We start from the raw sequence: 21,647 nt of genomic DNA, 5'->3' as shown, positions 1-21,647 counted from the left end.
TACCTTTTTCGGGTAACTACTTCCGTCGCTTTAGGAGAACGTTCAGGAAGTGCTATCTAAACTTATTAAATTCTTTTCTGTAGTCTCCCATCGCCACGGTTGCATATCCAATAAAATGACTTAACTAGAGAAAGCGACAGCTAGATCGACCAATAAAGTGTCAAATCCCCTCTACCTGCCGCAGCGTCCAATCAGAGATATACTTCCGGGCGCAGAGGCGGTGCATCCGAGACTAGACCCAAAGGAAGTCTCAATGGTGGGAGAGGCGGGACCAGACCTACAGACGCCGAAGCTGGGCGGGCGCCGCAAAGGCCGGAAAGATGGCGGTCCTGGCACCTTTAATTGCTCTGGTGTATTCGGTGCCACGGCTTTCACGATGGCTGGCCCGACCTTACTATCTTTTGTCAGCCCTGCTGTCTGTTGCATTCCTACTCGTGAGGAAGCTACCCCCTCTCTGCAACAGTCTCCCCACGCAACGCGAAGACGGCAACCCGTGTGACTTTGACTGGGTGAGCGGACCCCGCGACCTTCACTGTCCCTGCTCCCCAAGGTTGCATGCGGGAGCCCCGAGGTTCCCCTTTTTGAGGATACCTGAGGTTCCGAGCCTGTAGCGGACTTACAGACTGTTAGAATGTAGGGCCTGGACCATCATCGAGCCTAAACCTCTTCATGCTTAATTAAGATGGGAAAACAGCCGGTGAACTTGCTTAGCAGCCTGGCTCTTCGGATCCTTGAGTCCAGGGTTCTTTCCATCTCACCATTCATGCCGGTCAGCAGTTGTGCCCAAACTCTACACATGTTCAGTATTTTACAAGGCTACCCATTATATAAAGCCTCTTGAGGAGCCAGTGAGGTAAACAAGGAGGGTAGTAGTACTCCCGTTTTATTCATGGAGAAATTGATCTCGGCGTGGTTAGGCGAGTTGCCAAACTAGTCACTAGTGAGTCAACTAGTGAGTGAATGCGACCTGAAACCACTCTTTTGGCCATAGTACCTGCACACTCCATCAGCCGTCTCTTAATTCAGTTAACATTTCCAGGGCATGCACTATCTGCTAGGCACTCTGCCGCATCCTGAGGATGCAAAAATGAACACAAGTGTTAGACCCGTTGAAAAGAAATTGTAAAAAAAAAAACTGTAAAGAAATCTCTCTCGAGAGTCTTGCTGTACTTGAGTGAGAGCGGAGAAAAGTGAGTTGAAGCTCGGTGCTCTCAGCTGTACAGCGGCAGCAGTGTTCTGAGGGAGGAGGGTCAGCCTGAGGTTTTGTCTTTTTTCCCAGCCCCCAAAGTGAGTCTTGACCTTTACCAGAACCCACTCCCTTATTTTTATTCTCCATCCCTTGCTAACGCTTTCATACTTCCTGTGTCCTTTCCCAGACAGTATTACTGATAAGCTCAAGTGTAGTGTACCCATGCTACTTCAGATGATCCTATTTTTATAGTGGTCCCCCCTTATCTGGGGCAGCTGGGGGGGGGCGGTGGATATTCATTGCAAGACCCCCTGTGGTTGCCTGAAACCCTGGATAGTACCAAACCTTATATATATGATATTTTGTCCTATACATACATACCTGTGATAAATTAATTTGCAATTTAGGTACAGTAAGAGATTAACAACAATAACTAATAATAAAATAGAACGATTATAACAAAGTAATGTAATGAAAATTATGTCAATGTGATCTCTTTGTCTCCCTCCCTTAAAATATCCTATCGTACTGTACTCATCCTTCTGATGATGATGATATCAGATGATAAAGTGAGGTGACATGAAGTGAGGTGAATGACATAGGCATTGTAACATAGCATTAGGCTACTGTTGACCTTCTGTTGATAAGTCAGGAGGAGGAGGATCTGTGTCCAGACTGTGGTTGACTGAAGGTAACTAAAACCACAGATAAGGGAGGACTACTGGATTCCATACTGATTTAACCAAAATGGGACTCAAAGATGTAAGTGGGTAGTAGTAAAGATTTTAATAAGTATAGGGACGTTTTATATAACTAATTTCTCTGAATACTCTCATTTAATAATATGCAAAATACTGGAATTTTTTGTATTTTACTATTTCTCTGATGGAATTTTTTAAAATTAATTACATAGAGTTCGTAACCAGTGTTTGTTTTCCTGGAAAATCCATGTTTTACTGATTTACCTTGGTGACTGGAAAGTTAGGATATTAAGGTAAATAATGTTAGCAACAACAGGTAAATAAATAAAAATAAAATAACAAGCCTCAAATTTTCAGGGATGTGACACAAGTTTATTTATTTACTTATTTTTAAAGATTTTATTTATTTGTCAGAGACAGAGAGCACAAGCAGGGGGAGCAGCAGGCAGAGGGAGAAGCGATGTGGGGCTCGATCCCAGGACCCTGGGATCATGACCTGAGCCAAAGGCAGACACTTAACTGACTGAACCACCCAGGCGTCCCAAGGATTGATAAAATTTAAAAATCATTTAAGAGAGGTACCTGGCTAGCTCAGTCAGTGGAGCATACAACCCTTGATCTCAGGGTCATGTGTTCAAGCCCCACGTTGGGCATAGAGCTTACTAAAAAAACAAAACAAAAAAACGAAAAATCCAACCAACCAAACAACAAAAGCATTTATCAACCCCTAATGAAATAATAAACCTAGGCAATGATCATCTGTGGATGCTAAATCCATCAGATGAAAGGTTGATGTATCCTCTGAAGGGATGCAATAGGGAGTCTCTAGCACCACCTATGATGTATTTCTGGCAAAAGATTTGGATTTCATTGTATTCAAGCCTCTAGATTTCATTGCCACTTTACAAGAAATATGGGAGATAGAAAATCATCATACCATAAGTTCGCAAGCAGCCAAATCCAGAAAGTGGGAAAGTTGAGAGTACAGATGACTCAATGTCTTTAAAAGATGAGTAGCCTGGGGTAAAAAGGAAGAATAGATATTCTTTAGAGATAAAAGAAAACCCAAAGAAACGCATAAGCCAAATGCATTGTGTGGATCTGGCTTGCTTGTTCCTGATTTGAACAAACAACTGCACAAAGACAAGTTGAAATTATTGGGATCATTTGAAGAAGGACCAAATATTAAATGACAGTAAGGAATTATTAATTGTGTTAAGTGTGATAATGCTATTTTGGTTTGTTTAAAAAAAAAAAAAAGGTCCCAGGGTGCCTGGCTGGCTCAGTTGGAAGAGCATGTAGTTCTTTATCTTGGGGTTGTTTGAGCCCCTCATTGGAAGTAGAGATTACTAAAACAAATAAATAAACTTTAAAAAGGGGGTGCTTCTTTAAAAAAAAAGTCCTTGGGGTGCCTGGGTGGCTTAGTTGGTTAAGCATCCAACTCTTGATTTTGCTCGGGTCAGCCTGGGTATGGAGCTTGCTTAAGATTCTCTCTCTCCTGGGGCGCCTGGGTGGCTCAGTTGGTTTAGCGACTACCTTCGGCTCAGGTCATGATCCTGGACTCCCTGGATCGAGTCCCGCATCGGGCTCCCTGCTTGGCAGGGAGTCTGCTTCTCCCTCTGACCCTCCCCCCTCTCATGTGCTCTCTCTCATTCTCTCTCTCTCAAATAAATAAATAAAATCTTTAAAAAAAAAAAAAAAAGATTCTCTCTCTCCTTCTCCCTCTGCCCCTCCCCCCCTTAAAAAGAAAGTCCTTATCTGTAAGAGATACACACTGAAGTATTTGCAGGTGAAATGATATAGTTAGAATTTGCTTTAAATTTTTCCAAAAAAAGTAGGTAGCATAGATGAAATGGAACTGTTTTGGCAAAATGTTACTGTTAAATCTGAGTAGTAGGGATTAAAGTATTGTAGGGGAGGAAAATTAATTTTTCCTCTACCTTTTTTTTTTAATTTTTTTTTAAAGATTTTATTTATTTATTTGACAGAGAGAGACACAGTGAGAGAAGGAACACAAGCAGGAGATGTGGGAGAGGGAGAAGCAGGCTTCCTGCAGAGCAGGGAGCCCGATGCGGGGCTCGATCCCAGGACTCTGGGATCATGACCTGAGCCGAAGGCAGACACTTAACAACTGAGCCACCCAGGCGCCCTCTTTCCTCTACCTTTCTGAGGTCTTGGCTGAGACCTCTGTAATAAAAGATTAAAAACAAAAGATAAACAAGTTTATTAACATGTATACCTCATGTATATATGGGAGATATCCAGGGAAAATGAATTAACTCAGAGGTGGATTAGAACTCTGGCTTATATCACATCCTCAACAAAAAGCAATACATTTTTGGAGAAATGACTGAACAAAGGCTTCCAAGGACAGCAAACTGTGGGAAGGTAAACTAATGGTAGCTAAAGGCTCTCATTTGTTTTGTTAGTTTCCTCTGGTGCTGTTTCCAGGCTGATAGGGTCTAAAATCGTCTCCCTTGATTAACTTTTGTCCTGGTAGAGAGGGTTGGAGGAATACTTTCAAAAATTTATGTCCTGCTTTGGGGCAACTGGGTAGCTCAGTGAGTTAATCTTGTGACTCTTGGTTTTGGCTCAGGTTGTGATCTCAGGGTTGTGAGATCGAGCCGGGTGTGGGGCTCCGAGCCCAGTGCACAGTCTGCTTGAGATTCTCTTCCCCTCCCTCCCCATCTGCCCCTCCCCACACTTGTGCGCATGCTCTCTCTCTCTCTAATAAATAAATAAAATCTAAAAATGAAGTATGTCTTGCTTTTAGACAAATAGAGGGAGAGCAAGGAACTTTTCTTGTATCTACTTCTTAATTGCTTTTAGGCTCAAAATTATAATGCAGAATAATCCAAAGTAGCATATTTTGAGGGGCACATTCTGCTACCTTTTAGTATCCTATTTTTATGTATGTTTGAAATTTTCCATAATCAACAGTTTAAAAACAAGGAACAAACAGAACAACCAAAGGGGCTCTGCTTCATGCCGTTTGTCTGGAACCCAGGCTCATTCTGCCTCCCCCTATGGCATTAGGGTCATCAGCCAGCCAGCAGATGAGCACAGGAAGCTGGAACATGAGGACACGCGCTTGCTTCCTGCCCCGCACAGACGTGGCACATCGCTTCCACTCACATCCCACGCAGGAATGCTAGTCACACAGTGCTACTTGGATGCAAGTAGACTGAGAGTCCAGCTGCAGTACGTGCAGGAGGAAACAGAAACTGGGTTTGGAGCATACGTAGCCAGTCTCTGCCATTGACCCACTGTCTTTAGACGCTCTTCCTTTCATTCCTACATTTGGTCTCCTGCTTGACCACAGGTCCTTTTTTTTTTTTTTTTTTCCTTTTAAGTTCATCTTTCCACGTTTGTTAAATGCCAATTGTAACCCAATTTCATTTGTGAAAATGTGCTGCTTTCTGCTCAGGTATATTTAGTAAGGTCTGTCATGTTCCCTAACCCCCACTTTACGTGTCTATTGCTAAAGCCAGTCGGTTACTTTTTGTTGGAGACTGATGCTAAAAACCCAGGACCTAAGGTCCCTGACTTCTAGTTGTAAATTGTAGTTGATTGGTTCTGTGTGAAATAGTGATTTGGGTTCCTATATTGTAAACAAAAAGGTCTGGAAGGCCTCAGACCATCTAGACTCTAGTTGCCCCCCCCTTACCATGCTTTCTTTCACAGGGTCCTTGTTATGCATTACAGTCTTTACTCTTTGAAATTACCTTGTTTGTTTCTTTTTCATGATTATTGTTTGTCTCACAGACCTTAGAGCCTAGAAAGTGAGAAAGAACTGGAAGCCCAAGGTACTGAAAACGGCCTTCTAAAGCTCTGAGAGGCCCCCTTCAGCTCTCAAATCCTATTAAAAGTCCATGGATTATCACTATGAATATTGGATGGCGAGGAATTATTTAATGTAAACAAAGCCCAAAAAATGGAATAGCCAGATATTGTATTAATGGAATATTACAGAAGAAGTTTCCCTGGAAAACTTTTATTTATTTTGTTTTATTTTGAGTTGGTAATATTGTCTTACAGTATTATATGGTACTAGGCTTTATGCAGTTCTTTCATACCCATTATCTCATTTAGTCCTCACAGTAACATTTTGAGACAGATACTGTTCCACTGAGGAAAGCAAAGCTCAGAGGTGAAGTGATCTGCCAAAGGGCACCAGCCGGTTTGTAGCAGGCTAGAACCTGACTGGTGTTTTTCCCACCACATCTTCGCCAACTCCAGTTATTTCTTTACTGGTACCATTCCCAATTTGGATCTCTGTTGGTTTTTATTCCATATTGGGCTCCCTCACCCACCCGAAGCATCGGTGTTTATGGCATTCCTGTCACTTTGATTCTGTTCCAGAGAGAAGTGGAGATCCTGATGTTCCTCAGTGCCATTGTGATGATGAAGAACCGCAGATCCAGTAAGTTTAGCCTGCTCCTCAGTTTCTTGAGCTTAGGCCACATGCCCTCCAGAGCTGCTTTCATTCTTGTTATGAGAGGGGCATTATTTGGTGAATGAGTCCCTTATTCCATGCCAGGGCTGAATTTGATCTTGGACTTTTATCCTCTTCCCCCTCTCCCATTTCAAAGTACCACAGGAAGAGTGACAAAACAGGATATAGGAGTATGCCGCCCAGCCTGACCTGTGACATCTTTGTGTTTCAGTCACTGTGGAGCAACATATAGGCAACATCTTCATGTTTAGTAAAGTGGCCAATGCAATTCTTTTCTTCCGTCTGGATATTCGCATGGGCCTGCTTTACATCACACTCTGCATAGGTAAGGAGACTGGTTGTGGGAACCAAATTCCAACCCTAGACAAGTCTCTCCATACCCTTCTTCCATATCTTGTACTTCATTAATTATGTATGTGGCTCAGGTGATACGAATCTACAGAAACTTTAAGAAGAAGAGAATATGTCAGTGGTCTGCATATGTCCACAAAGTGTATTCTTTGGTGCCTAAAATCTTTGACTCAGTTTGAAAGTCAATCCCCTGCTGCAGGCCTTATATGTTTCCTCTGACCTCTTTTTTCCGTGTTTAGTGTTCCTGATGACGTGCAAACCTCCCCTGTATATGGGCCCTGAGTACATCAAGTACTTCAATGATAAAACCATTGATGTGAGTTCTCTTCCTCTCTCCTGTTTCTTGGGTCCGTTGTGGGTGATTTTGTAGTTGTGCTTTTTACTCACTAGGAGGAGTAACTGCTTCAGCATGGAAGTCAAGAGCACTGTGGATCCTTACTGGAGCTAGGGAGACGGGGGAGGGAAAGCCAGGGTGAGGAATTAGATGCTCAAGTCTGAACCTTTCTGGGAGCCTGTGTGATCCAACTCACTGTTTCTTCCCTGTGTGTGGCAGGAAGAGCTAGAGCGGGACAAGAGGGTCACTTGGATTGTGGAGTTCTTTGCCAATTGGTCTAATGACTGCCAGTCGTTTGCTCCTATCTATGCTGACCTCTCCCTCAAGTGAGTACTGTATAGGGAGGGATGATGGGAGCAGAGGTGCTGTACTTTCCCTCTCAGTGTTTTTGGCTTTGATTTCTGCACATTGTAACCAAAGGCGTTTCTCCCCCCACCCTCCGCAAATATCTGTATTTCCACTTCCCTTGACCCATTTTCTTCTTTCATTATGTTAAATAATATATTTTTCTTAGGTACAACTGTACAGGGCTAAATTTTGGGAAGGTGGATGTTGGACGCTACACTGATGTTAGTACACGGTATGTAAGGGCCTGGACAGAGGGTCTGAGCAGTAAATCACTTGGAGTGATGTAGACAGATGCATTTATAGAGTACTTTCTGGGTCCTGTAGGTACAAAGTGAGCACGTCGCCCCTCACCAAGCAGCTCCCTACCCTGATCCTATTCCAAGGTGGCAAGGAGGTCATGCGGCGGCCACAGATTGACAAGAAAGGACGAGCTGTCTCTTGGACCTTCTCTGAGGTATCTGAAAGAGTGAGCGAGTGGTTTGGAGAAGGGTGTAGAACAGTAATGGGCTTTGGAACCCAGCCTGGGTTTGATTCCTGGCTCTGCCACTTGGCCCACTAGTTTTGAGAGTGTGGACTAGTTACCAGATTCATTCACGAATCACTTAGCAAATTTGTTGTGCTTCTACCGTGTGCCAGAACTGCCTCGTACAGGGGAACAGTTACTAATTAAGATTCAGTCTCAAAGGCCTTGTCAGTATAGTCTGTAGGCCTGAGGTTCCTTAGCAGTAAAGTGAAGAGAGTGACACTCGGATCGCAGGGTTGGTTTGTAGAGGACATTAAATAATGTAGCTGTGATTCTTGGCACAGTGGGTACTTCACTGTGCAGGGTTGACACTTCCAGGTACCCAAAAAAGGAGAGTTAGGTTAGAGTAGATTTCTGTCCTTTCCTTCCTTCTTTCCTAGACTGTGTCTAAATACTTCTTACTTCCCAGTAAGGACTCTCCAACCAGAACCCTGATGTGCGTATGTACCTCTTTTGTGCAGGAGAATGTGATCCGAGAATTCAATTTGAATGAACTATATCAACGGGCCAAGAAGCTATCAAAGGCTGGAGATAATACCCCTGAGGAGCAGCCCGCGGCCTCAACCCCCACAGAAGTGCCAGATGGGGAAAGCAAGAAGGACAAATAGAATCCCTGCCTTGTCAGTACTTCCTCACCTTTGAGGCGCTGCCCCTCCTGTAACCACAAGCCTCGCGTGAGGCCTGGGCCTTTAATTTATGTTTTCTCCTTTGGCTACCCCTGAGTGGGGCAGGGGGCTGCTTCTGATTTTCAAGAGGCTTCCAGGGAATTGACAGGCATCCTCCAGGACGGCCACCACTGCTGTGGCCAACTTTCACTGGAAGAAGGGAGAAATCCACCATGGATGAGGAAATGCTTTCCCTCCAAGCTTGGGTCAGTTATCAGTTACTGTCCACCACTCACCTGTCTCCACCATGCTGTGTTTTCATCCCTCCTCTTAGTGGACCTACACAGTCTGCTTAGATTATATTCAACCTAACAGAAGATGCCTGTGTATGGAGTCTGTGCTAGGATTTTTCCCTCAAGGACCCTTGCTTATTTAGGCACTTCTGGCTTGGCCTGTGGCCTTCTTTAAAAAGTATAAGGCTAATTTTGCCACTGGTCCCAAGGAGACACCTTTAACCACTGAGTGTACTGATTGAAGATAATATTGAATAATCCCCCTATTTTTTGGAGTTTGGGAGGAAGGGGAATAGGTTTGAGACATTCCTTTGTGTGGTGGGGCCTCCCGGAGAAAGCCCTGGGGCAGGAATGGGGTTTCACTTACTCTCCTGCCTACTCCCAACACGCAGTTGATGGTTTTCCATAATAAAGAAACTGGGATTTCCTTTTGTTTGCGCCTCTGTGTGTTCCTCGCCCATTAGAAAAGCCTGGCCATTGCAGAGGAAGTGCATATCTCCTCCTCAACTTCAAAGGCCATCCTGATGAGTTTCTCCAACTGCCCGGCATTGGTCCCCAGGATCAGGGAAAGTCAGGGAATGCTAGTTATAGTAATCCCGGAGTACTGACCTCGCCGAGTTAGGTTGTGGGTTTGCTTTGGAATTGGCCCGCGGTTTCCAGGGAGCAGGTGTGTCGGCGGGGGTGGGGTCTGTGTGTTGTGGTCCACGCTATTTAGCCCGACGGAGGCTTACAGAAACGCCTGTGTGAAGCCAGGATTGTTTCGGAGCTGCCTAGTCCGCGCCCCTCCGCAAGCGCGGGTGGTTCGGTCTGGGGCGCCCTGTAGCTCCCCCCCGCCGCGGGCAGAATGGTTGTGCCCAGGGAGCCCGCCTCCAGACCACGTGTGCTCTCGGCAACGCTTTGCGCAGCTAGGGAGACGCTTTGTCCCGGCGGCGGCTTTCCTGGCCTGTGGTTTGGAGGTCGGAGCGGGGTTGGTCGGGCCCCTATTCGCGCCCGGCTCGGCTCGGCTCCCTGCCAGGCTCCAGGCCCATGGCTTCTCGGGGCAGAAAGCGGAAGGCCGAGGTGGCGGTGGTCGCGGCGGCGGCGAAACAGGAGAAGCCGGCGGGCGGCCGGAAGGCAGTGGAGGCCGCGACCATCGTGATCGAGCATTGGTGAGGGGTCTGGAGAAACCCGGGGAGGCGGGTCAGGGCGTCGCAGGCCAAGGCCCCAGCCTCTGACCTTCCCCATCTCTCTCTAGCACGAGCTGACGCGTCTACGGGCGCAACGCCGCGGCCCTGAGCCAGGCGCTGCGCCTGGAGACCCCGGAGCTTCCGGTGGAGGTGAATCCTGCCAAGGCCCGGAGGGGCAGCTTCGAGGTGACGCTGCTGCGCCCAGACGGCAGCAGTGAGTGGCGGCCCGGGAGCAGGCGGGAGGCGCTGGGCTCAGCCCGCGGGCACCTCGGCATTTGGGGGACATGCTGGTGCATTCCAAAGTGACTTCGCTTCCTCGGTCTTTTTCCAGGTGTGGAGCTCTGGACTGGGATTAAGAAGGGGCCCCCACGCAAACTCAAGTTCCCTGAGCCTCAAGAGGTGGTGAAGGAGCTGAAGAAGCACCTTTCGTAGGGTGTGTTGGGCAGAAGTCCTCGCGCTGAGGTATGAAGGGGGGGTAGGGGTGGATTTGGGGTATTTGCGAAGCAGCCCTCACAGTCCTCTCATTTCACACATGATCTACAACTTGTAACTCTTTTCTTGCTCAGGATTTCCCCTTTCTGCTGGTAGGAAAAATAGAAATCGGCAGTAAAATTGTTTCCTCTTAGTGTGCCCTTTGCTAACTGCATGTTTCACTGTCTGAGCTAAGTTGTAGGCTGCTGATGGTAATGTGAATGGCTCTTTATAGAAATGCAAGTTGTGCCCTTTGAAGATGGCGGTTATTGCCCTGGCGGGGGGTGGGGGTGGGGGGTGGGTACGGACCGTTTTTGTATTTGTTAGAAATTTATTTTGCACACCTGATGGCATTTGTTTCCTAAAGTTGGTGGTGGAAACCCCACCGGTTTCCTCTTTTGTGAGTTAAGGTCGTTGACACTTGTTTTTATGTTATTTCCCCCCCCATTACTGGCACAATTTTTGTGTAATCTCAGGTGTGCTTACCCCTACCCTACCTTTTTGTGTTTTTTGTTCCTAGTATGTTTTCTGTTAATCCCATGTGAAAACTACAGTAGTGTCACTCGTGGCCCCAAGAATTTGACTGGTCTTTATCCCTAGTACTTGGACATTGTTGTCAGGCACTTGATATGCTGAGTAAAATGTGGGGGAGGATGCAATCCTTGAACTCCCCCTGGGTTTGTGGGTTCTAGGGTGGGGGGCACAGCTTCCTCAGGCTTTAGGATTGCCTGGACCCCTGCTCTAACCTTTTTTTTCGCCTGTCATGTTTACAGCCTCCTGTCCCTGGTGGTGTTGGAGCATTTATGATGGAACATGGCCAAAACTTCAGTCATGTACCTGAAGCCATGGTTTCTTCCCCTCCAGAAAGGATGGTTCAGTTGTGAGGCAACCCTCTAGTAAGGCATTGAAAAGTTCTTGGATTTGGTTTAATAAAAGTTGAAATAAAGTATTTGAATAATAAAGTAAAACTTAATCTTATGGTAAGAAATGGACAAAACCAGCCTTTTGTGGGATTGGCTCCCCTTGTATTTTTCATATTCTGAGGTCACAAATTAACCTGGAGCTCCTAGGTTCTCTGGTAGATCATGTGAAATACTTGCAAAAACTGTGGGGGGAAAAAAAGTAAATTATTTTTAAAAAAGCATCTATCTTTTTCAACTCACTTCTTGGAAGTGATGATGGAAGTTATGTCTTTTTGGCCTCTGCAGAGGTTTGGCTAGACCTCCCATACTGGATTGAATAAGCCACATACATTAGGTTTGGGAAAATGTCCTGTTACTCATACCCACTTGTTCCACCCCAGCACTGTTTCACACCTTCTGGAACATTTTCTGTTTCACAGAAGGTATTCTTTCTCATTTATTACTGAATTAGCAGTGACTAAATGCCTCATAACTTAGGAGACCTGGTGTTGGTTGTTACTTATGACCCAGTAGAGTTGGGGACCACACAGTTTGTAGTTTCACTTGTTTATCACTAACTGGAAAATAGACTACAAAGAAATAAGATGGTTCAAGTTCATAATTTCGTACCCACGGTACTGCTTTTGCCTGGCTCCCAAAGCCTGGGGAGGAGAGGAAGGGACCTAAAGAGAACTAGGAGTACACCTGCCTCTTGTGCTAAGAGGACAGGGCACGTGCTAGCCTCTGCCAATAAACCTTTTGCTAGCCAACATTTCCCACCCTCCCACTGCCCCTAACCTGCACTTCCTGTTCTACGTGAGTATGTCCACCTCTGTATCTGACTCTGAGGAAGGGTCGGGCCACACAGAGGGAATACCAGTGGGCACCAGCCTCCCCTCTGATGTCCAGTCCACCACATCAATCTCTTCCTCTTCGGAGCTGGCAGGAAGTGGGTCCAACAACTCAGAGTTGCCAGGTACCTCCTTGCCTGCCTCTGGAGCAGGATACAATACCTCATCCATACTTAGGGACACTTCTGGCCTAGTATCCATCCAGTTTGAACAGGGAGGTGAGAGGTCTTCATAGGACCTTTGGGGAAGGTCAAGAGAGTCAATATGAAGCTTATCTCTCTGACCATCCAGTGGTTGGGAACTGGTAATTTCTAGATCTGGAGTCCAAGAGCCTCCTACTGAAAGTACCTCCCCTTCACTCACCTCAGAGAGTATGACAAGGGGGCTAAGGGACTCAATTGGCTCTTTGTTCTCAGAGGACATAACAAGGGGGTTAAAGGGCTCAACTGGCTCATTGTTCTCACCAACAGGTTCCTTTTCCAGTCCCGTGAGCTCCCTGGGCCAGAGTTCCATGTCCGGCAAACACCATTCCTCCCCTTCCATCCAGTTCTTTCCTGTTTCTGTCAGGTGATAGCTAGGGGTCCTGCAGCCCTCGGCTCCAGGACTTTCCAGAGACCCTATGGGGGGCTCAATGTCTGAGCCACACAGCATGAAGTCCAGGATCTCCTCCAGCTCACTGGTGGCGGCGGCACTTGTGATGCGGTACTCCTCGGCTTCGCAGGGCGGCCCCAGCAGGTCTGTGTCAAATGCGTAGGGCTCTCTGCAGTCAGTATCCAACCCGGGCTCCTTCCCTACCAGTTCTGGACTGGACCCGAACTCGGACTTCACCCCTGGGTGGTCTGGGGAGTGGCCAGCAGAGAGCAGCATGTCTTGGAGCCGAGAGCACACTGGGGAGTCCTGACACAAGTCTACCCGAGCACATGACTGGTCCTGCTGGTTAAGTGAGGATGGCTGAGTACTCACAGGCTCTTCTGAGTATTGAGGTTCTGGGATCTGAGGGCTATCTTGAGAGTTTTTGAGGGGAGGCTCTTGTACCACCTCCCAGCATGTCCCATTGACAATCTTCCGAAGTTTCACTCTTCCAACCTGCCCCTCTTCTGCAGAGTCGGAGTTTGGTGCCCTGACCTCAGGGCTCCGCTTCTTGCTCCCACCTGTCTTTCCAAGGCCAGATGGGCTTGGGATGCTCTGTAGAGGACTAGCTCCCCCTGGTTTCTCCTTGTCCTCTGGTACTTTATTTATACTCTTCTGCCGCCAAAGGCGCCGGCCAGGGGCTGTGGGTACTGAGCTAGGTCTGCTTACCATGCTGGAAGGCTTGGATGTACAGATATCAGGAGACGGCTTTGAGCGACTCAGTCTGATCTTTCTGGGCAATAGCCGCTCATCCACAGAGGGATACATACTGGGTGGGGAAAGTGCTGTAGGAGCAAGGGCAGGGTCACTCTTATTCTCTCTTGGTCCCTGACTGTGGCTTGATGGTGAAGAGCTTTTTTCTTGTGGAGTTGGGCAAGCTCTGGCCTTCTTCTTGAGCAGATTGCCAGACAAATTCTCTTCATTCTGTCGGTTGCTTTTCTCCAGGGGCCCCTCCTCCTTCCCTGAGGGCTTCAATCTCACTGGCCCAAGAGGACAAGGAGTCTGGGTTGCAGGCAGTGGAGTCCGAGGGCGGCGGCTGGATGCCACCACCCTGGCAGAGATTGGTGCTGCACTTGGAGGCTGTAAGCACTCCCGGTTCAGTCTTCGGCCCTGGGGGGCCTTCACCAACTTCCCACCCTCTAGCTGAAGGGATTCTAGCTCAGATACACGGAGCTGACGGGCAGCAGAAAGCACATCCTGGGCTTCTTCTCGAGATACTTCCATCTCTGAGGTATACAGGAAGTCCACCAGCTTCCTGAGTGTCCTGATCTTTAAGCCCCCCAACTCCAGCACCACCTTCCGACCCTGAGCTGGCCTCTCCCGCTCCAGGCGCTCTGTGAAGAAGGGGCTGCAGGCTGACAGGATGCAGCAATGAGCTGGGACTGCCTCACCTGGAAGGAAATCCGCTTTGTTACCTCGTGCAAACTGGCATGTTCATGGGCTAAGCAGTCTTTACTACCCAAATGTGCTGCCCTTTCTCTCAGTTTTCCTCCATGGGAGTTCAAATAGAAATTTGGTCCTGTCTGCCTGGAACCTTCTGTCATTACCCAGCTAACTCCATTTTATCCTTCAAAATCCAGTTTAGGGGCCCTGGATGGCTCAGTTGGTTGACTGTCTGCCTCCGGCTCAGGTCATGATCTCAGAGTTCTGGGATCAAGAAACGCGTCAGGTTCCCTACTCAGAGGGGAGTCTGCTCCCTCTCTGTTTGCCCCCCCCCCCCCCCCCGCTCCTGCTCTTTCTCTCTCTCAAATAAATAAATAAAATCTTAAAAACAAACCCTGAAAATCTAGTTTGGACGTTACTTCTCTCAGAAAGCTTATCCCCATCCCACCTCAAGTCTAGGTTAGGTGCTCCTGGGCACAGAGAGGTACTCTAGCTATCAGAGCACTTAGCTATCCATATTGTAAGTGTCACCTCCTTCACTGAAGTGAAGCTTTGTGAGGACAGAGACTGTATCTGTCTTGCTCTCTGAGGTAAACCCACTGCTTGACACAAAGGAGGGGATCAAGTTTTTTTTAGACTCACATGAGAGTTCAAAAATTTTATAGAAGCTGTTTGTAATAGAATGTGAGCTTTGGATATAGACAATCAGGGTTCAATTCTCTCCTGACCCTCTTAGGCACTGCCTACCAGGCAGTCGTCTGTCCTCAGCCACCTTCTTTATGAGCACTTCCTTGGCAATCTCCATCTGGCTGCAATTTCCAAAGGCTTGCTGCTGACTCCCAGGTCCTGCTTCTGCCCAGATACCTTTTTCCTGAGACACTAAACATGCCATGGCCTGCATCAACCTTTCTAGAAAGTGAACTCCATTCCCTAACCCCAAACCTCCCATTTCTTACTTCAAAATAAGTATCCACTTTATCCAGCTGCCCAAGCCTGGAAACTACAAGTCATCTTTGATCGTTCTCCTTTACCCACTGTGTCTAATCAAACATTAATTTTTATTTATTTTTAAAGATTCTTACTTTAAAGTAATCTCTACACCCAACATAGGGATCGAACTCAAAACCCTGAGATCATTAGTCACAAGCTCCACTGAATGAGCCAGCCAGGCGCCCCTCAAACATTAATTTTTTTTTTTTTTAAAGATTTTATTTATTTATTTGACAGAGAGACAGCGAGAGCAGGAACACAAGCAGGGGGAGTGGGAGAGGGAGAAGCAGGCTTCCCACTGAGCAGGGAGCCCGATGTGGGGCTCGATCCCAGGACCCTGGGATCATGACCTGAGCCGAAGGCAGACGCTTAACGACTGAGCCACCCAGGCGCCCTCAAACATTAATCTTTAAAAAAAACAACAACAAACTATTTCTCGAGTCCTTAGTGCATGCCATGTAATGTACTAAGTAAAGGTTTTACCAGTATTCATTCATTTACTCTTCACTGCAATTCTGTGAAGTAGCTGTTATTACGGATGAGTAAACCGTGGCATATCTAAGTAACATACCCATCACAATTACACAGTTAGCAAGTCACACGGAGGAGATGTGAACCCAGGGAGTTTGGTTACAGAGCCTATGCCCTTAACTGCCCCAAGTTTTGTAAATGCTTTTTGTTTATAAAGCACACATTTTTCTCTATTCTCAATGCCTTAGTTTTAGGCCACCATTCCCTCTCTGGATTCCAAAATGGCCTCCTATCTGGACTCAACAACAATCCAATAATTCTTCTCATGCAGCCCAAGTAGACATCTGATCATGACCTTCTTCTTAATACCTTTAAATACGTTTCCCAGGGTGCCTGGGTGGCTCAGTCAGTTGAGTGTCTGACTCTTGGTTTCATTTTGGGTCATGATCTCAGGGTAATGGGATTGAGCCCTGCATCAGGCTCCACACTCAGCAGGGAGTCTGCTTGAGATTCTCTCTCTCCCTCTCCCTCAGCCCCTCCCTGCTTGCATGCACACTCTCTAAAATAAATAAATAAATCTTTAAAAAAAATACATTTCCCAATGTTCTGAGGATAAGACCTACTTCCTTTGCATAACACTTCAGAACTTACACATTGCCGCTAATTTCTCTAGCCGTATCTCTCATCAATACACTTCTTGGAGTCTGCCCTCTAGCCATAGTGAACCACTCACAAATCCTTGGCCATATCTAAATCTCTGTACATGCTGTTCTCTCTGCCTGGGAAAATCTTTTCCCACTTCCTCCTACTCCTGTTTGTCCTCCAGATCTCCACTAAGAGGTTATTTTCTCCAAGAAAATCACCCTAACCCCTGTCCCCCAACCTCCTCACGTCTGGGAAGGTGCCCCTCTCTTGTGCTCCTGTATCAGCCTTTACTTACTCCAATGTTGTTATATTGCACAGTTACTTGGATCCACTGGTTATCTCAGGGTTTCTCTCCCCTTTTCATGATTTCTGTACAAGGAGGGATTTTATCTTCATATATACTGTATGCCCATGCTAGTACACTGTTCTAACAAACAACAGGCAATTGATTGTTTTTTTATTTTGAATTAAGGAATGAATCCCAACTCTACTTACTAAGAGCACCAACAGGCAAGTCACTTAACTCCCAAAGCCTCAATTAACTCATCTATAGAACTGGAATCATATAACATTACCTCACAAGGCTGTTGTAAGAATCAAATGAGTCACTAGATGATACTGTATGTACTCTTCAAAGTATAGAGTGCTACACGATGATGGTTGTCATAATCCTTTTTTATAAATGAAGAAACTGAGCTCCAGAGAGATGAAGTGGGACTTGCCCATTTGTCACTCAACTTCTAAGTAACAAAGCTAAGACTTTGACTCCTAGTTTTGGGCTTTTTTTAGAATACCAGACTCAGGTGGTTAGGGGTTCGACTCTTGATCTCAGCTCAGGTCTTGATCTCAGGGTCATGAGTTCAAGTCGTTCACTGGGCTCCACGCTGGGCATGGAGCCTACTTAAAAAAACCAAGAGAAATACATGATACCAGGCTCTACTTCATACCGACTGAACATTTCAAGTGTAAAGAAAAGGGGTGGAAATAAACTATATATATTTTTAGGTCTAACAACAAACAACAAAAACCATCAATTTGAAGATGAGAAAAATTAATCAGAAGCTTGGTAAGAAAATGGGAAAATATGTAATGGTATTGTCTAACACTTATATTGTGCTTAGTATATTAAAAGTGTTGTTCTAAGTGCCGTGTGTATGTTATCTCCATCTTCACAATCATCTCATTACATTATTATTATCCACCTTTTACAGAATTTCTATGCTTACTAAACTTTACATTACTTTCATTTTTTAAAAAGATTTTATTTATTCACTTGAGAGAAAGAACCAACCAGCGGGGGTGGGGGGGTGGGGGGGGTGGAGTGAGAAACAGACTCCCCACTGAGCAGGGAGCCAGACACAGGGATCCTTCCCAGGACCCGGAGATCATGACCTGAGCCAAAGGCAGATGCTTAACGTATGAACTACCAAGGTGCCCCTACTTTCATTTTTTTTTTTTTAAAGATTTTATTTATTTGAGGGGCGCCTGGGTGGCTCAGTCGTTAAGCGTCTGCCTTCAACTCAGGTCATGATCCCAAGGTCCTGGGATCAATCCCTGCATCGGGCTCCCTGCTCAGCAGGAAGCCTGCTTCTCCTTCTCCCACTCCCCCCTGTTTGTGTTCCTGCTTTTGCTATCTCTCTGTCAAATAAATAGATAAAATCTTAAATAAAAAAAAAATTTATTTATTTGAGAGTAGGAGCAGGGGGAGGGGCAGAGGGAAAGGGAGAGACTCCCCACTGAGGAGGGAGCCAGACTCAGGACTCTGAGATCATGACCTGAGCCGAAGGCAGATGCCTAGCCAACTGAGCCACCCAGGCACCCCCCTACTTACATTTTTTTTTAAAGATTTTATTTATTTATTTGACAGAGACACAGCAAGAGAGGGAACACAAGCAGGGGGAGTGGGTGAGGGAGAAGCAGGCTGCCTGTGGAGCAGGGAGCCAGATGTGAGGCTCGATCCTAGGACCCTGAGATCATGACCTGAGCTGAAGGCAGAAGCTTAATGACTGAGCCACCCAGGTGGCCCCCCACTTACATTTTTTAAGAGAAAAAGAGCACAGTCTCATTTTCACTCTTGGAAACAGTAACTGTCCTAGAAACAAACAGCTCTTTACCAAATAACTTATAGTGCTCAAGGGCAATAATACATTTTCTTGGTTTTGTGCTCTACTCCCCAGCCCTGAACTCATTTTATCTTATTCTACAGTGAGTATTCTACAGTGACTTTTCTTTTTTTTTTTTTTTTTTTAATTTTATTTATTTATTTGACAGAGAGAGACATAGCAAGAGAGGGAACACAAGCAGGGGGAGTAGGAGAGGGAGAAGCAGGCTTCCCCGCGGAGCAGGGAGCCCAATGTGGGGCTCGATCCCAGGGTTCTGGGATCACGACCTGAGCCGAAGGCAGACGCTTAACGACTGAGCCACCCAGGCGCCCCTATAGTGACTTTTCAATTGAGTCCGCACTAGTGTCTTACCTTCTGCCTGCAGAAGGACATCACAGAACACACCAGTCTGTTGCTGGTGATGAAGCTGCAGAAAAGCTAACCGGAGAAACCGGGGATTCCTGTATAGGATTTTGGAACTGGCGGGAGAGCACATGTTGGTCTCTTAACAAACCTCCTAGGTTTTCACAGATCAGATTCCTGTGGATGAGAAAGTATATTTCAGAAGAATGGCTGTACCTAATTTGTTTTTTGTCTTTGAAATGGTAGGAAAATCTTGAAAGTGGGAGATAATAGCCACGAGCTGAGTTATCATAAGTCTAGAAATTGTGCCAAGAGTCTCTCAAGAAATATCACAGTGGTTACATGTGGGAGCTTAGAAGCAAGTGTAGATTTGAATCTCAGTTCTATTATTTATTAGCTTAGCTGTATAATCTCAGGCAAATGACCTAACTTTTCTGAGTCTCACTTTTCTCATCCATGAAATGGTAATGATAACAGTACTTACCTGGTAGGGCTGTTTTAAAGATTAAATGAGTCAATGCAGGTAAAATTGCTTAGCACTGTGAGTGCCTGACACATAACTATCACTTTAAAATGGTAGCTATTGTTGTTATCCTCAAACCTTCTTCATTCACATTGCCAGACTCAGTGCCTACAGTGCTGACAACTCATATTCTTCCTGAGCAACACACTTCTGAGTTCCATAGGTATAATCCTCAATTTAACACTTTCAAAGAAACAACACTGAATGGAAAATTCTCTAGGAAGTTGTACACACCTTTTCTCTGAGCTCACTCTATCACACTAACCAGCAGAGGGTGCACAGTAAAGAAAAGCAGGTGCTGGACTCGGTGGGAAAATCTCTCACAGAAATAAGGACGCTGCCACTCTTGCTTCAGATGTTCTTGACCAAAGCGAGCCTAATGCGGCCTGGAAATTGGCAAAGAATCCGGCCTTTAGGTTTGTCAGTCTGGTTAATCGCCTGGCTAACAACGGAGCAGGGATAATTAAGCATTCTACCCTTCCCGATACAAGCTGGATATTCTGAATTCAGGCTTACTCCATTTCCAGCTTTTTGCACTGAAACCCCCACACTCACTGCACAGCTGGTGTTCCTTTCCTGGCATGCAGTTTTCTGTCAGGCGGCACTGAGGATCTGAACAGTTCCCGTCAAACTATCAGGAAAGAATAAAGTGGAAAGGTTAACTAAGAAGGGGTAGGCTCAATTCCACTCTCAGCCAGAGAGATGGGGGCGGAGGATGGCTGCTCTTGCAAGGTCCCAAACAGAGGCTCTAGGGAAGCTTCCCAACCCACCAGCACCCGGCCTTGCCCCCAGATCCAACCTGGAATAGCTCTGCAGTCGGAGTTGCACTTGCCGACCTCTTTGTGCTTGGGTCCTCTGTCCAGCCTGCCCTGCTTCCTCCCAAAGTCCAGCCTCGTGCGGGAAGGTTTAGCAAAGCAGCTCAGGTGGGCCAATGGCCTGAGGGTTCCTCTCCCCGTCCAGAACCGAGGAATCGGGGTTGGCGGAGAAAGCCGGGCGTCAGGGAAGGCCCTGCAATGCTGGGCGTCCCGCACGCTCTGGGCGCCCCGGCCCAACTCCTTTGAAGAGAAACCTCTCGGCGCGAAGGTTTCTGGGAATGGAGCGTGGGGTTCCCGGAGGCCCGAATTCAGGGCTCACCGTCAGCACCGCGCCCGGCCGCACGGGCTTTGCAGCCACCCCGTTGCCCTCTTACCTCCGCGGGCCCCGCCACGCTCCTGCATCGGGAGGTGGTGACAGCGAGCGCCTGAGGCCACGCGGCTCACGCCACCCACCTCGCGCCACCGTCCTCGCGCACGGCGCGTCGCGGGGCCCGACGTCCTTCCTCCTCCCCCAGCCCTCGTCCTGACGTCTGCCTGAATACGTCATCCCCATTGGCCGAAGGCTCCTCGGACGGCCAATCACAGGGACAGGAGCACTTTGGGCGGGAGGCTAAGTCTCGAGGGACTTGAGGGCTAAGCCAAGATGGTCGGGCTGCGAGAGGTAGGCAGGAGAGCCTGCTCAGGAGGGAGCCTGATGGAGGCCGTCTTTTTCCTCAGCACTGGATGAAATCACAGTGACAAGAGAGTCAGGATACCCCAGTAGGGCAGGCTCCAAGGCGGTTGCAGGACACCTGTGTCTTCCCGTTGAAGAGGCTGTTGATAAATGGCCCTGGCCCTGTGAGAGCGCCCCAGGCTTCCCGGAGGAAAAAGCCCGTGGATGGCTCTCCTCGCACCTTGACCAGGTCTGTCTACTCTCGATAGATCCTTAGTCCAGGGATGTTTGGGAACGAGGTCTTTAGGCTAGTGTCTGAATTCAGGCTTTTCACAGATTCCACTCCACCCTAAATCTCGGAGAACTGGTGCGACCAAGGGGGTTGCAGAACTTCCCGCGTGGAGTGGCCTCCGGTGTCCTTCCAGAGGTGATTTATTTAGCGCACCTGACTGGAAACAGCTGTTTTCAGGGGTGATATAAAAAAGTTAAATGATTTCACGATTAAACGTTTAGAGAGAATGCCAACCCACGTTATAAATATGGACAGCGGTTCTTACGCGCGCGCGCGCGTGTGTGTGTGAGGATCAGGGGCCTGGTTTCGGTCAGATGCCCCGCGACGTCCAGCTCTAGACAAAGATGGCCGCGGTTCGTGTGTGTGCGTGTGTGTGTGTGTGTGTGTGTGTGTGTGAGGATCAGGGGCCTGGTTTCTGTCAGATGCCCCCGCGACGTCCAGCTCTAGACGAAGATGGCCGCGGTTCTTACGTGTGTGTGTGTGTGTGTGTGTGTGTGTGTGTGTGTGTGTGTGTGTGAGGATCTGGGGCGTGGTTTCGGTCAGATGCCACCGTGACGTCCAACTCTAGACGAAGATGGCAGCGGTTCGTGT

The 21,647-nt window shown here is 47.2% G+C and overlaps 3 protein-coding genes across 5 annotated transcripts; 2 read left to right on the top strand and 1 right to left on the bottom strand.

The window, feature by feature from the left end:
• Window positions 1-229: 229 nt before the first annotated feature.
• On the top strand, window positions 230-9,227 carry TMX2 (thioredoxin related transmembrane protein 2). Of its 3 annotated transcripts, XM_036076543.2 has the most exons (8): window positions 236-509; window positions 6,253-6,313; window positions 6,558-6,671; window positions 6,937-7,013; window positions 7,251-7,357; window positions 7,546-7,611; window positions 7,704-7,833; window positions 8,364-9,227. In XM_036076543.2, the coding sequence occupies exons 1-8, from the start codon at window positions 321-323 to the stop codon at window positions 8,508-8,510; spliced, it is 891 nt and encodes a 296-aa protein (XP_035932436.1). In that variant the 5' UTR covers window positions 236-320; the 3' UTR covers window positions 8,511-9,227. The 3 variants fall into 3 exon arrangements, with proteins under 3 accessions (XP_035932438.1, XP_035932436.1, XP_035932437.1); XM_036076545.2 differs by lacking the exon at window positions 8,364-9,227 and having other exon boundaries at window positions 230-509; window positions 7,546-7,600; window positions 7,704-7,829; XM_036076544.2 differs by lacking the exon at window positions 236-509 and having other exon boundaries at window positions 6,483-6,671.
• Window positions 9,228-9,667: 440 nt separating this feature from the next.
• On the top strand, window positions 9,668-11,405 carry SELENOH (selenoprotein H). Its single transcript, XM_036076547.2, has 4 exons — window positions 9,668-9,948; window positions 10,035-10,180; window positions 10,298-10,428; window positions 11,211-11,405. The coding sequence occupies exons 1-3, from the start codon at window positions 9,827-9,829 to the stop codon at window positions 10,396-10,398; spliced, it is 369 nt and encodes a 122-aa protein (XP_035932440.1). The 5' UTR covers window positions 9,668-9,826; the 3' UTR covers window positions 10,399-10,428; window positions 11,211-11,405.
• A 746-nt stretch (window positions 11,406-12,151) lies between these two features.
• Window positions 12,152-18,948, bottom strand: BTBD18 (BTB domain containing 18). Its single transcript, XM_036076535.2, has 2 exons — window positions 18,784-18,948; window positions 12,152-14,211 (listed from the first exon to the last, which is right to left on the bottom strand). The coding sequence occupies exons 1-2, from the start codon at window positions 18,905-18,907 to the stop codon at window positions 12,152-12,154; spliced, it is 2,184 nt and encodes a 727-aa protein (XP_035932428.1). The 5' UTR covers window positions 18,908-18,948.
• Window positions 18,949-21,647: the final 2,699 nt, after the last annotated feature.

Source organism: Halichoerus grypus, chromosome 11 (genome assembly GCF_964656455.1).
Source record: "Halichoerus grypus chromosome 11, mHalGry1.hap1.1, whole genome shotgun sequence".
Classification (NCBI taxonomy): Eukaryota; Metazoa; Chordata; class Mammalia; order Carnivora; family Phocidae; genus Halichoerus; species Halichoerus grypus.
The sequence above is the reverse complement of the archived record's forward strand: the minus strand, read 5'-3'. Positions and strand labels throughout refer to the sequence as shown.

Excerpts from the sequence above, each read along its gene's own strand:
- BTBD18 (XM_036076535.2), bottom strand. The coding sequence starts at position 18,907 with ATGTGCTCTCCCGCCAGTTCCAAAATCCTATACAGGAATCCCCGGTTT. Across the intron at positions 14,212-18,783 it reads TGTCCTTCTGCAGGCAGAAG|GTGAGGCAGTCCCAGCTCAT; the intron begins GTAAGACACTAG and ends ATTTCCTTCCAG.
- TMX2 (XM_036076543.2), top strand. The coding sequence starts at position 321 with ATGGCGGTCCTGGCACCTTTAATTGCTCTGGTGTATTCGGTGCCACGG. Across the intron at positions 6,672-6,936 it reads TTACATCACACTCTGCATAG|TGTTCCTGATGACGTGCAAA; the intron begins GTAAGGAGACTG and ends TTCCGTGTTTAG. Across the intron at positions 7,358-7,545 it reads TATGCTGACCTCTCCCTCAA|GTACAACTGTACAGGGCTAA; the intron begins GTGAGTACTGTA and ends TATTTTTCTTAG.